The sequence below is a fragment of the Narcine bancroftii genome, chromosome 2 (genome assembly GCF_036971445.1).
Source record: "Narcine bancroftii isolate sNarBan1 chromosome 2, sNarBan1.hap1, whole genome shotgun sequence".
Taxonomy (NCBI): Eukaryota; Metazoa; Chordata; class Chondrichthyes; order Torpediniformes; family Narcinidae; genus Narcine; species Narcine bancroftii.
In genome coordinates, this window is record NC_091470.1 from 226508541 (window position 1) to 226522129 (window position 13589).

Here is a 13589-nt window from a genome sequence, read left to right on the forward strand (position 1 = left end):
CCCGAAATAGGGGAAAAGAAGAACTCTTTACGGCAACCTGAAAGAAGACACATTTCAGAAAGACACTTCAATTGCTGATTGAAGGAAATCAGTTTGTGTGTCCAACGAACAAAGAACATCTCTCTGCACCCACCAAAGACCTTCCTGTCTGGAAACAACTTAAGTTAAGGGCACCAGAGCCTGTTGAATGTAATGACTGTTTAACTCTGTGCACAGTACTGAAAACTGCCTAATACCAATGAACTTGGAGAAGTGAACAATAAATGAGGGGACAGTGAAAAGGAACCTGATCATAAAGTCTTGTGGCACCTGGACCTCTTTCCTGATGACAGAAGCAAGAAAACAGAATATCCTGGGTGGTGGGGTGTGGATCTTTGATGATTGCTATCGTTTTCCGACTACAGCGTTCCCTGTAGATGTTTTGCCCGTGATGTTCTGAGCTGTGTCCACTACCTTTTGCGGGACTTTCTGTTCACTGGCTTTGGTCCACATCATGAGTCGATCTCCAAGATGTGAAGTTAAACAAAAATATCAGCATATGCTGGGGTCTGGTGCAGTTCACAAGACCTGCTGAGTTTCTCCAGCACTTCTATGTTTTCCACCAAGACATGAACACTACATAGTTCACACACATGGGAAAGGTCATTTAATTTGGCCCATATGCAACACGCCCTGCATCCCCATCCATTCACCTAATAACAATCCCCATCAAACAGGACACAGAAATGACACTTATTTGTTCCACTGCATGTCCCTTCACTCAACACAACTTTGCCAACAACATACACATCTGTCAATTGCCTGCTTTTCAACTTAGGAAGGCACATCACTCAAGCACATTGCAAAGCCTTGCTGACACATTGTCTTTCCCCTTGGCAAATGATCAAAGACAAAACAGCGGTTTGGTGGAGGAATAATTGTGCCTGAATTGGTCCAAAGGAGAAAACCTTACTTTCAATCCATAACAGTTGCCATCAGTACAGGTGATGGAGAGAAGCTGGGAGATGAGGGACACTGACAAATAATTCTTAATGACAAGTTCAACTTGCCTCACATCAAGCAATCCTTTCTGATTCACAAGTTGATGTGCTGATGTGCGCAGGCAGCTCTTGCTAATCTTCTCCCCAACCAACGAACCTAATAAGCTTCTCGATTCCTGTGTCAAAAGTCAAAAATCTCATCTGGCCAACTGAAACTGTCTGAGCTAATATGTAGCAAAGAGGAAGCAGATGCCAGTCATTGGAATGAGATAGCAATTCTATTCCTTCTTGCATTAAAAATAATGCAGTACATTAAAAAAGTGGCAATGCTGCCAAGCTGCTGTAATGACGGCACTGCCACTGGTGTGGACCCGGGAGCAGAGAGATAATCCTGCTCCACCTAAAGGACCAACCTCCTGGTCCAAGTGACGCCGGTTAAAGGAGCCGACGGTGTTTGTATTTAAAATCCTGCAACTGTGGGGTCTGTGCACAAGTTGACAGCAAGGGAGCAGTGGACTGGTGCAGGGCAGCAGAAACAAGGACAGCAGCCCACAATGAGAAGGAGAAGCCTGCAAGACGACCCTACAACCAGTGACCACGGCAATGGATGAAGGACCCACACAGCATGCGAACTGCTGGCCACTTGGGGTCGATAGACCTACACAGGCTGCCGGCTGCTAGAGATAGCTCATAGGAACTGAGATTTAAGAGGGTGCTGAGGGCAAGAAGGGCTCCCAAAGGGCCTTGGGTGGTAAAGGCCTTGTGATAGTATCAGAGGTTTGGATCTGGAGCTCGGGCTGCCAATGGATCGAACAGGAGTCTGTGCGGCTGCAGAGGCTGCGGGAGTTCTGGAAGTGAATCCACGGATGCTCGGTGTCTCTGAAGGGACTCTCTTTTGCTTTTCTTTCTCTTACTGTGAGGGTCATCTGCCAATGCCATTGGCGACTCCTCCATACGGCAGGCAAAAGAAAATTTTGTGCCGAATTACATTCTATATATTATGACAATAAAAGAACCTGGAACTTTAAAGGAGTAACCTGGAATATATTAGTTATGCAGGTGAAAATGGGCATCTTTATAAAAGTAAGCATTTTTAACTGTGCATGTGAATAACCTATTTTTAAATTGCCATATACAATAAAACACCTGGTATCCAACACCCATGGGGATTGATAGATGCCAGATAAGTGCATTTTCTGGTTGCTTGAGACTCATTCTTACAATTCCTCATTAATACATCGTTATTAAGTGTAAGCAGTTTAGAAGACAAAAATACAAGAATATACTTACACTGCATTAATATATAAACTTTAAAACATTTTACTTTATTCAAATTCTTTGAAAACATTTAACCGTCGCTGCATCTGCAGGTTCCTCCCCCTCCACGGAGCCACCCGAAAGATGAATAATAATATAGATAATTAACCCCCCCCATGTTGACAGAATAAGCCTCTGACTGGGGCAAATCTTACTAAACAAGAATAAGGAGGCACTTTAAGAGAGTCACTCCAATGGTGAGTGGCATCAATCAGCTCTTCATCCTGGGTGTCACCAATGTGGTTTCACACAAATTTATTCAAACAGCTGCTCTGACCAAAGCCCTCCACTGGCTAAATATTTGCTCCCACCTTCACCAAAGGCTCATGTGTTTCTTCAGAGAACATTTACTTTTACAATTTTCAACTTAGGTTTTTTTTACCTATTATTTTATTCTTTTTTTAATTTGTTTTCCTCTTTTTTTTTGCTTGAGGCTGTTGATTGCTTGAATTCTGGATACTAGGGGTTTTACTGTAATACTTAATACAAAATCTGATTAGTTTGCTAGATTATTTGTCTTTATTAAATTAGTGAGGTAAAAATTCTTTATCATTTGTCCATTCAGATTTCTGTACATTCTACTCCTGGAATACAATTAAGCTCAAAATTTCAAGGTTTTCTTTCAACGGGCGATCAGATTGTCAGGTGTATCAGGAAACACTCGTCTTCTAGATATTTTAATGTCATTATGCTGATGTTCAAATTGAATTTTAGTCAGACCCTCTGTACAGTTTGTTCCTTTAAGTGCATTGTTATGCTTGCAGTAACAAATCACACTAAAAAGTGAAAACCTTCCCCACTGCAAACTTTTAAACCTGCTGTGTCTAATAAGCATGAATGATGGTGAAATCAGATGAAACTTTAATATTCGTACATTAAACGAAAAGGTATGATGTGACCGAAAACCTAAAATGTCCAGCAGGGCAGGAATCAAGTTAACATATTTGATCGATGGTCATTCGTCAGCACTGGGAAAAGTTGAAAATGAAGCAATTTTTTTTTTTAAAAAAGATGTAAGGAAAGATGGAGGTGGGGGAAACAAGTAGACCACAGGTTTTGTGGTAAGTGGAAACCAAGATTAAAATTAGTGATTGTTTCAGGTGAAATAGTTGGCAAACGATGAGCAAAAATGAAGAGATTGATCTGGAGGTAGGGTCAATGGAAGCACCATCTCACACTTCCTCCAAGAGCAAGCAAAGTCACTACTCGGGTATGACAATGGAGATACCTATTTTTATTAGTATCAGAACAAAAGTCATACAAAATAGGAGCAGAAATAGGCTATTCAACCCATCGAGTCTGTACCACCATTTAATCATGAGCTGATCCATTTCCCTACTCAGCCCCACTGCCTGGCTTTCTCCCCATAACCTTTGATGCCCAGGCTAATCCAGAACCTATCAATTGTAAATACACCCAATGACCTGGCCTCCACAACGACCTGCAGCAGCAAATTCCACATATATACCACCCTCTGGCTGAAAAACTTCTCTGCATCTCTGTTCATAGCAACTTCAATCCTGAAGTTGGGCCTGATTGTCCAAGACCAGTGGTTCTCCACCTTTTTCTTTCCAATCATATTCCACTTTAAGTATTCCCTATGCCAATCTGTGATTAGTAAGGGATTGCTTAAATGCGAGTGGGAAAGGAAGGTTGAGAATCACTGCCCTTGACCCAATTGTTACTGAAACATTTTGCTTGAGAAAAATTGTCATTGGCCCATTTCCTTTGGAGTTATGAAACTGTGCACAGAATGAGTCAATGAGGTACGATTAAAACAGTGGTTTTCAAACTTTTTCTTTCTACTCACATCCCACCTTAAGCAATCCCTTACTAATCACAGAGCATCTACAGCATAGAGAATACTTAAAGCGTTATGTGAGTAGAAAGAAAAAGGTTGAGAACCAGCATCCTAGACTCTCCCACCATGGGAATCAACCTTTCTACATCCACTCTGTCCATGTTGGTTCATTATTTATTATCACAAAGAAGTGGATTAAAGATCATAAGATATAGGAACAGAAGTAGACCCATTGGCTCAAGTCTGTCCTGCCATTCTAATTATGAGCTGATCCATCCTCCCACTCAGCCCCACTCTCCAGCTTTTTCCCTATAACCATTGGTACCCTGATGAATCAAATACTCTGTCTTAATCTCTGTCTTAAATATAGTGAACAGCCTTGCTTCCACGGCCGCTTGTGGCAGCAAGTTCCACAGATTCATGAACCTCTGACTAAAGAATTTTTTCCGCATCCCCGTTTTAAATCGACGAGTACGGTCCAAGAGCTGACAATCGTTCCTTATATACTAACTCTTTCATTCCTGGTATAATTCTAGTAAATCTTCTCTGAACCCTTTCCAACGCCAGCATGTCTTTTCTTAAATAAAGCACCCAAGACTGTACACAATACTCCAGGTGAAGGGTCACCAGTGCCCTAAAGAGTCTCAACATTACATCCCTACTCTTGTATACTATCTCTCTAGAAATGAATGCTAACATTGCATTCGCCTTCCTCACCACCGACTTAACCTGGAGGTCAACATTTTGGGTTCCCCCCACCAGGTCCCTTTGCACCTTGGAATTTTGAATTTTCTCCCTATCTACATAATAGTCTGCCCATCTATTTCTTCTACCAAAGTGCATGACTGTACACTTTCCAACATTGTATTCCATCTGCCACCTCTTTGCCCCTTCTCCTCATCTATCCAAGTCTCTCTGCAGCCTTCCGCATCTTCAGCATCACACGCCCTACCGACTATTTGGGTGTCATCTGCAAATTTAGGTACAAAGCCATCTATTTCACAATCCAAATCATTTATATACAAGGTAAAAAGATCTTGCGAACACCACTGGCAACCAGTAGCCAACCAGAAGAGGATCCCTTTATTCCTATCTCAGTTTCCTGCCGATCAGCCAATGCTCTACCCACGCTAGTATTCTTCCTGTAATTCCATGGGCTCTCATCTTGTTTAGCAGCTTCATGTGTGGTACCTCATTGAAGGCCTTTTGGAAGTCCAAATACACAACATCCACCCTCTCTATCCTACTTGGGATCTCCTCAAAAAATTGCAATAGATTTGTCAGGCATGATTTTCCTTGAAGGAAACCATGCTGACTTGCACCTATCTTTTCAACCAATGAACACATGTTGATTACTTGGGCATTGAGGATGACTTGCTTCCACTCCATTTCTGTGGGTTCTGGGGTGACGAATGAGGTCAATGAGAGAACCACAGTTTCTCCACAGGTGCCTGGTGTTAAGCTTGTTCTTTCAAGAAGCACAACCTTATGTGGGTTTAACAGTTAACCAACATTATTTCCTTAAGCTGCTTCAACAGACTTCCAGCGACAACACCGGCGACTCCTGGCATATACCACTTCCGGTTTCCGCCCAACCAGGGGGTGCACTGCATGCTGGGAAATGTCATTTTTTAATTTACATGCATACCAACACATCACATTAAAAAAAAGTAACACAAACACAATTCTATGTCTAAATAACAAAAATATCTACATTCCAGGGCCAGTTTCTTTCCACTCAGCAGCTTTCTATCAGTCTCTGAGGTGGTTTAACAGGCTTTTTTGGTCTGCTCCGTGTTTCCACTGGTGTCTTGCTTGCATTTGCTGCGTTATACTTAATGTCTTTCTGTGGACTCTGAACCACATGTTCCTTTTCTTCTGGGGCTGTACACTTTTGCTCACTGACAGGTGACGGGTCACAACTATGGGTTGGAGCTTGTGGTCGTAAATTCACGCGGTTCCTTCTCAGAGCTGAACCTCCCTCTGTCTGGATCTGGTAGGAATGTGAATCTATTTTCTCTTGCAGGTATCCTGGCAAGGCCCATGTTCCAGAATTGTGATCTCGGATTCGCACTGAAACTCCAGGCTTCAGGACTGGTTGGCTTTTCCCAGTCGTCATGATACAGTTTCTGTTTTTATTTTCTCTTCCACTTTAGCCTGTTTGACCTAATGTGCTCCTCTGGAGTCAACAGATTTTCATACAATGGAAGGACAGTCCATATGCATCGACCCATCAGCATCTGGGCTGAAGAAAGGCCATTCTATAGTGGTGTACTTCTATAAATCATCCATCCATCATGCACTTTCTTCATGAGGCTTTTTACCATCTTGACAGAACTCCATGTTAGGCCATTAGACTTTGGGTGTTATGGGCTTGAAGTTACATATCAAAACTCCCAGGTATTGGCAAAGGACTCAAATTGTGGACCATTGTCTGATACTACTTCACAAGGAACTCCATGCCTTGCAAAAACACTTTTCATGAAAGCAATAACTGCTTTACCACATGTTTCTACCACTGGGTAATTGGAAAAATAGTCTGTTACTACTATATGACTCTTCCCATTTCCGTCAAACAAATCTACTCCAATTCTGAAGTACAACCTGTCTAGTACATGATGTGGTGTAAGCTGTTCTGGTTTCACATTAAACAGCAGTCAGTACATCACTTCCCGAGCTCTACATTTGCATTTTTCCTCACCAAAATTACCTTCATATATCTTCTGGAGCACTTCCTTGCGTAGCAACACTGGAATCACAAAGCTGTTCCTTTTGAAGACTCTATCTTTTACAACCGACAGTTCATCTTTGCATGCACAGTAATCCTGAATACCAAGTGGACAGACAGTCATTCTTAGCTGCTGGCCATCATTGTATCTTTGAGCTCTTTCATTGTTTCATTTGTCTCTGTTGCTTTCCTGATCGGCTCTGATCTATCCCGGGAATCTGGAAGTGAGGTGATAATCATGTCTGTACAGGCGCAAGTAGGGCAACTCATTTTCCATTTTGTCATTCATAGCCTGTCCCTTTTAATTTCACACAATAAATCTTGCTTTTTATGGTGAGGATCTTGCCAGCAGCTGTCTGTCATGAATCCACAAACAATTCATCAATTTCTTCGGCCACCATGCATACGTTTCTCTTGGTATCCCCTGCTTTGCAGCACTTTGTAAAATATTTCTTCTTCCCACATTTATAGCAGGACTTTCCAATAGGAAGGACACATCTTTGGAATATGTCTAACTCCATACATGCTACATCTGCTGTTTGAGCTTACCACTTTATTTTGTTGCTGCATTGGAGAAACTCCTGGTGCTCTGCTTATCTCTTTTCATCACATGCACTGTTGAGTCCATCCTGTTTAGCTCTTTAGCTTGTGTGGTCTCTGCTGCCCTACACATATTCATAGCCTTTTCCAGAGTCAATCTTTTTCACGCAACAGTCTTTCTCCAAGTCCAGTATCTGGGATTCCACAAACGATTCTGTCTTTAATAAGTAAATTTTTCAAATCTCTAAATTTACAGGACTTGCTGAGTGTGTGAAGCTCGGCTAAGTATTGGTCAAAGCTCATACTCTGTTTCTTGTCTCAGGAGAAGAATCTCTCAAACGTGACATTTTTACGTGGAACAAAATACTCCACAAATTTTGTCATCAGAGTGTTCAACATGAAAGCTGTCTCATCACTTTGAAAACTATTATAAATATCCAAGCCACCTTCACCTTTCACGTGGAGAAACATAGACATTTTCCGTTTTCCATTGGTCTCTCCCATTCCACCAGCTTCTGAAAAAAGTTGCATCACTGTCTGAAGCGTTTCCAATTATTGGCTGGATTGTCGGTAAACTGCATCGGTGTGGGAGGACTTAACAAACTACTCTTACTCACCCAGACACGTCTGACACCATGTTATGCTTGATCTTTCAAGAAGAATGACTTTATGTGGGTTTAACACTTAACTGACTTTATTCTCTTTGAGCTGCTTCAACCAATTTCCAACAGACTCCCATCATATGTCACTTCTAGTTTCTGCCAACTGTGTGCATTGCTTGCTGGGAAATGTGGTTCTTATTTACATACATAAGAACACAGTTTGAATGTGCTTTTCTCTCTTACAATTAAATAAAGGAACTATAGTCATTAATACATTTTAGATTCTTATGTGTGAATACTCAATTGTGGATATGTTTAATGAATCTTGCTGGCAAATGTTGACACTCCTACGGTAAAATGCTGACATCGGTGTCTAAATGCAAACAAGTATGTTTCCAAATTTGGAAGCTCAACCATTGAATCATTCCAGCTGGAGAATTTATTGGTATGATCTTGTACAATTAAAAAAAAAACCCTCAATATTTGGATCTTTCACAGGATACAAGACCTTTACTTTTTAATTTAAATTTTGTAGCTGACAAAAGAATCAAGTTAAAATGTATATTACAAGGGGATTGGTATTTGAGAAAAACAAATAGCTTCAGTATGGGGGATGGTGGTGTTCTGAAACTGTACACCTATGGAGAAAAATAAGGCAGTGGAGTCCAGGGAACTGGATGTTATTGAAGTTATGGAGGACATGTGAGGTTCCTCCCCCACCTTTTAATTCGGGTGCCTGTCTGCTTTTTGCTTGTACCTTAAAGGAGGGCTTGGGCCTGAAACATTGGTTACCTTTTACTTCCTATATATGCTGTATGACCTGCAAGGTTTCTCCAGTACTTTTATTTATTGCATTGCAATCACAGTGTCTGCAGACTTTCCTGTAACTAATTAGTAAATATTCACAGTTACCATAGTGCAAGAGGAAAAATGTGGCATTACAATAGTGCAGACAGTTCTTTTTTATGGGATCAGAGTTGTGATTTGTGTGGTAAGGGAGCTTCAAGAGCCTGAGAGACTTTGAAAAGAAACTGTTCTGAACCAAGAAATTTTGGACTTCAGGCTCTGTACCTTTTTCCTGAAGATCACAGGCAGAAGTGGTTGTGACCAAGGTGATTGAGTAGTTTATTGCAAGGTGAATAGTCATGTGCATTATATTTGAGTTTAATTAGTCTGCTCAACCCCCTTGCTGCAATATTGTTGTTTTAAAAAGCAGAGTATGGATTAATGCAATTTACTGGGCACTGATAATTTTATTGTAAATATTATGATTATGCAATTTTGTTCTGGCTCTGTTTAGATGATTGAACCAATGTTTCATTTTGTCCAAATCTGATGGGATTGGACGTGAAATTGGAGTTGATCAATGGCAGAAACAGAATGGAGTTGATGCTGCAGTCACACAAGGGCAAGAGTAGACTTGCTGTTCTTTGTATTGAACTAAATCAGATTTTCCTAATTAAGAGCTTTCCCATTGTTGTGACAATTTTTTGAAATGGAATGAATTGTGAATAATGTATCTGTAAAATTGAGAGGGCTCTGTGCAAATAACATGCAGTACAATGGAATTAAATAGGAAACAATGATTTTAATGTGTTGCCAACAGTGGCATTCAAACAATATTGTTGTTTTGCAAATCAAAATTAACACAAGCTGTTTCCATTGCAAGGTTTTTGTCAATCCTGCATTCTTTAAATTTAAATTTTATTTACAATATGGTAGAAGCGGATTCTGGCCATTGAAACACGTGCTGCATAATTACACCCAATTAACTTACAAGCCCATTGGTGTGAAGGGTGGGAGGTAACTCAGAGCACCTGGAGAAGACCCATGCAGGTCACAGGGAGAGTATATAAACTCCTTACATGTAGCACAGCAAGTTTTGTTTGACATTGTCATTTTAATAGAGTTTGAACTTTATCATACGTGATATTAAACATCATTGTTGATTCAAATACATTTAACCTCAGAGTATTTCTATAAGTGTAGTTTCAAGTGATGATCAAGATGGGTTAATGCAGACCACTTAAAGTAGTCTTTGCATTTTAGTGGGGATTGAGTTCTTTAGCACTTTTAGTAAGGGAACAAGTTTGGATTAGTTAGTTGACTAGGTTACATTTTTTCAAGAGATACGAGTATCATTGGCTGCACCAACATTGTTGTCTATCCCTAACTGACCTTGAACAAAACCTTGTTTGCAAGGTAGTAAAGAGTCAACTATAGTGTGCCATGAATCAAATATTGAGCTACCTGTGTTTTTTTTTAAAAAAGTTAGTTTAATCATTTGCTTAACTAAATTTCTTATTTTTTTTCTTCATGATTTAAAAACTGAGCACCTGGCCTATTGCATGTACAGATGCTCCTCTACTTAAGATTATTTTCTTGTAATCACTTGCATCTTTGATTTTTTTTTCCAATAAATTCCTCTAAGGTGAATTTTTTGTCACCTCCTTGGTCAATAACTTGTTTTAGTTCAGTCGGAAAACTTGCAGGGACTGATAGAGCGCTGTCAAGAGAGCGAGGCAGTGGGATCACTGAGGACTGATATAGCGCTGTCAGGAGAGAGCGTGGCAGTGGGATCACTGAGGACTGATATAGCGCTGTTGGGAGAGAGCGTGGCAGTGGGTTCACTGAGGACTGATATAGCACTGTCAGGAGAGAGCGTGGCAGCGGAATCAGTGTTGAGAATGATAAAGGGGAGAGAGTGGGGCAGTGGGATCTTTGCGACGACTGATACAGTGCTGTCGGTGATTATTCAAGGTATATCTATATTCTTTTTCGACTTTGATTTTTTTCGACTTGCGATCATCGGACTGTTGGAACATATAAAAAGCAACTAATCTGTCCTTTGTTCTTATTTTTTAAGTTTTTGATCTTGTTTATGTATTCTTAATTATCATGTTTAAAACTCATGTTTTGACAAAAGTAAATACTTTCTTTAAAAAAAAATCAAATGCCACGAAATCAATAAATTAAAAGTATTCAAGGAAGTTTGCATTTCATTCTGTGAGTATAATTATTCCAATTGCAGTTTCCATCCCAGAGCCTCTAAATATTGATAGGAAAATTTTGTCACTTTGCATCATTTATTTTAATCCAAATTAAATCAAACTTTTAAGAAACAATACCTAATTTTGGTTTACTCTTCAATTACTATTTTAGGCTTCCTTTTAACTTCTAAATTCTTTGGAGCGTAGAAGGTTGAGAGGGGATTTGATAGAAGTATTTAAGATTATGAAAGGGATAGACAGAGTGGATGTGGATAGACTATTTCCGTTAAGAGGAGGAAAGATTAAAACAAGAGGACATGAGTTAAGAATTAAGGGGCAGAGGTTTAGAGGTAACATGAGGGGGAACTTCTTTACTCAGAGAGTGGTAGACGTGTGGAATGAGCTTCCGGGAGAAATAGTGGCGGCGGAGTCAATTGTATTATTTAAGAAAAGGTTGGACAGGTCTATGGATGAGAAGAAGATGGAGGGTTATGGGCATTGTGCAAGGAGGTGGGACTAGAGAGGGGTGTTTGGTTTGGTGTGGACTAGAAGGGCCTAATGGCCTGTTTCCGTGCTGTAAATTGTTATGTTATGTTATGTTAAATGCACATATGAGATCATAACACCATAAGACATAGGAGCAGAAATAGGCTACTCAGCCCATCCACTGATTAAATTAGCATTTAATCATGAACTGATCTATTATCCCACTCAGCTTCACTGCCCAGCATTCTCTCCATAACCTGGCCTCCAAAAACACTTGGGGCAACAAATTCCACAGATTTACCAACTGGCTGAAGAAATTCCTCCTCTTCTCTGTTCTAAATGAACACCCTTCTATCCTGAAGTTGTCCCCTCTTGTCCAAGACTCTCCCACCATGGGAAACTATCTTTCCACATCTACTCTGCCCAATTGTATCTGCAACCTAACATGCAAGTCCAAAAATGTTCTTACTCAAAAGTAACTCTACTACAAATTTATCTAAGTGATAGTGAGATGCGGACAGTTTCTATAATGGCAGGCAGTCTTCCTTCCAAAAGTTAAGACAAGTTAAAGCGCAATTGCTCATGAAGATAATGTCACAACATACAGAAAAATGTTTATTAAAAACATACATCTCCACAATGCAAAGTGAAGATCTGTGAAGACAAAAGTGACACATTATAACCCCGCCAATGGTGGGCGGATGAACATCCTCAGATAAGATTCAAGTGAGTAGTTGTCATTACAACAGCAGGCACAAGAATTTATGAACAGACAAGCTTAACTTAGAATCAAGTCAATAGTAAAGATTTTGTGTGTAAATATTGCAAATCAAGACAAAATAGTTATGATATTAAACTATCTTATTTCATTGCGACATTTCTTTAAATATCAAGCCAGGGATTAAAACAAAGGTCTCGCAGTACCTCAGCACGAAGATCAGCCAATTTCCTGTCCATATTAGATCTTGCTCCAACTTCATCTTCTAGATCTTCAGAGATTCTTCCAAGCTCATTCTGATGAGCATCACGGAGTAGGGTCAACTGAGTGGCAGAATGAACAAGACATATTTTAATTTAGTCATGGAGGGCTTATCTCAATTAATTTCATTCTATAAGAAAATGTACTGAACACGTATCATTCAATTCCCCAAACCAATGACAGATTTATTCTTCTGTTTGCTTTGATTTTTTTTAAACCAACACAATTATGTAAAATATTTAACTTCCAAATTTTGCCAAGTATGGCTTGTTAATTCTTAGTAAAATTAAACATCATTGAAATCTTTTCATAATTGACTTTGCAATAATAAAGCTCAATAACATAAGGAAATTATGGACATTAAAAACAAATAGAATCATTAAAAAATAAAATTAAAAATGAAGGTAGACTTTAGTATAACAGCCCTCTGGTTCAGTCAATACAATAGAGTTTGGAACTTCAAGATTAAATCTGCAGTTTGATTTTGTTACGAACCGAACGTAACGAGTAGCAATGGACAGTGAACCAGTGTTAAATTTTTAAACTTTAATTTTATATCTTAATCAAACTATAGTCTTAACTCTACTTACAATGCTTACAACTAAATCTATCCCCAATTGTGTGTGTGTGTGTGTGTGTGTGTGTGTGTGTGTGTGTGTGTGTGTGTGTGTGTGTGTGTGTGTGTGTGTGTGTGTGTGTGTGTGTGTGTGTCAGAATTAACGATGAACTGATGGGGAGACTGGAGTTGCGGCTGCTACAGATTCACAAATTCTTCTTGTGTTGCCTTTGAAAAAATATCCATCCACACCAGCTGTGGTCATAACACTCCTGCTCCTTTTGTGGCCAAGACTCAAACTGGGCGGCCTCCACAAAGCTTCCACGTCCCTGGTACCGTATCTCCAAGTAACTTCACTGCTAGTCACACTCAAAATGAATCACTTTGCTTCTTAAAATAGACCTTCCTGGCACAGGTCAATCCACTGAAAAGGCCCAGTCATTCACAGAGCCTGCTTTGCTCTCCCCAGAAATGGCTGGCCACGAGCTGCTTCGAAGAGCTGTTTTCTCTTCAGCCGTCAGCATGGTTCTCCCTGGCAAAATCACAATGTCTTTGCAAATGTAACAAATTCTGGAACAGACTGTGACCTCAGTTCTTCCAACGTATTGAA

General features: G+C 39.9%; 1 protein-coding gene across 8 annotated transcripts in view; it reads right to left on the reverse strand.

Moving 5' to 3' along the window:
• The window catches only part of LOC138755103 (coiled-coil domain-containing protein 102A-like), a 656806-nt gene that overhangs the window by 312141 nt on the left and 331076 nt on the right, over window positions 1-13589 (reverse strand). For all 8 annotated transcript variants that reach the window (XR_011352030.1, XM_069920398.1, XM_069920404.1 and 5 more), the window contains exon 10: window positions 12369-12485. Coding sequence is in view for 7 of the 8 variants with exons in the window: in XM_069920398.1 (XP_069776499.1) it covers window positions 12369-12485 (117 nt within the window). In the remaining variant the exon portion in view is untranslated. The remainder of the gene's footprint in view (window positions 1-12368; window positions 12486-13589) is intronic.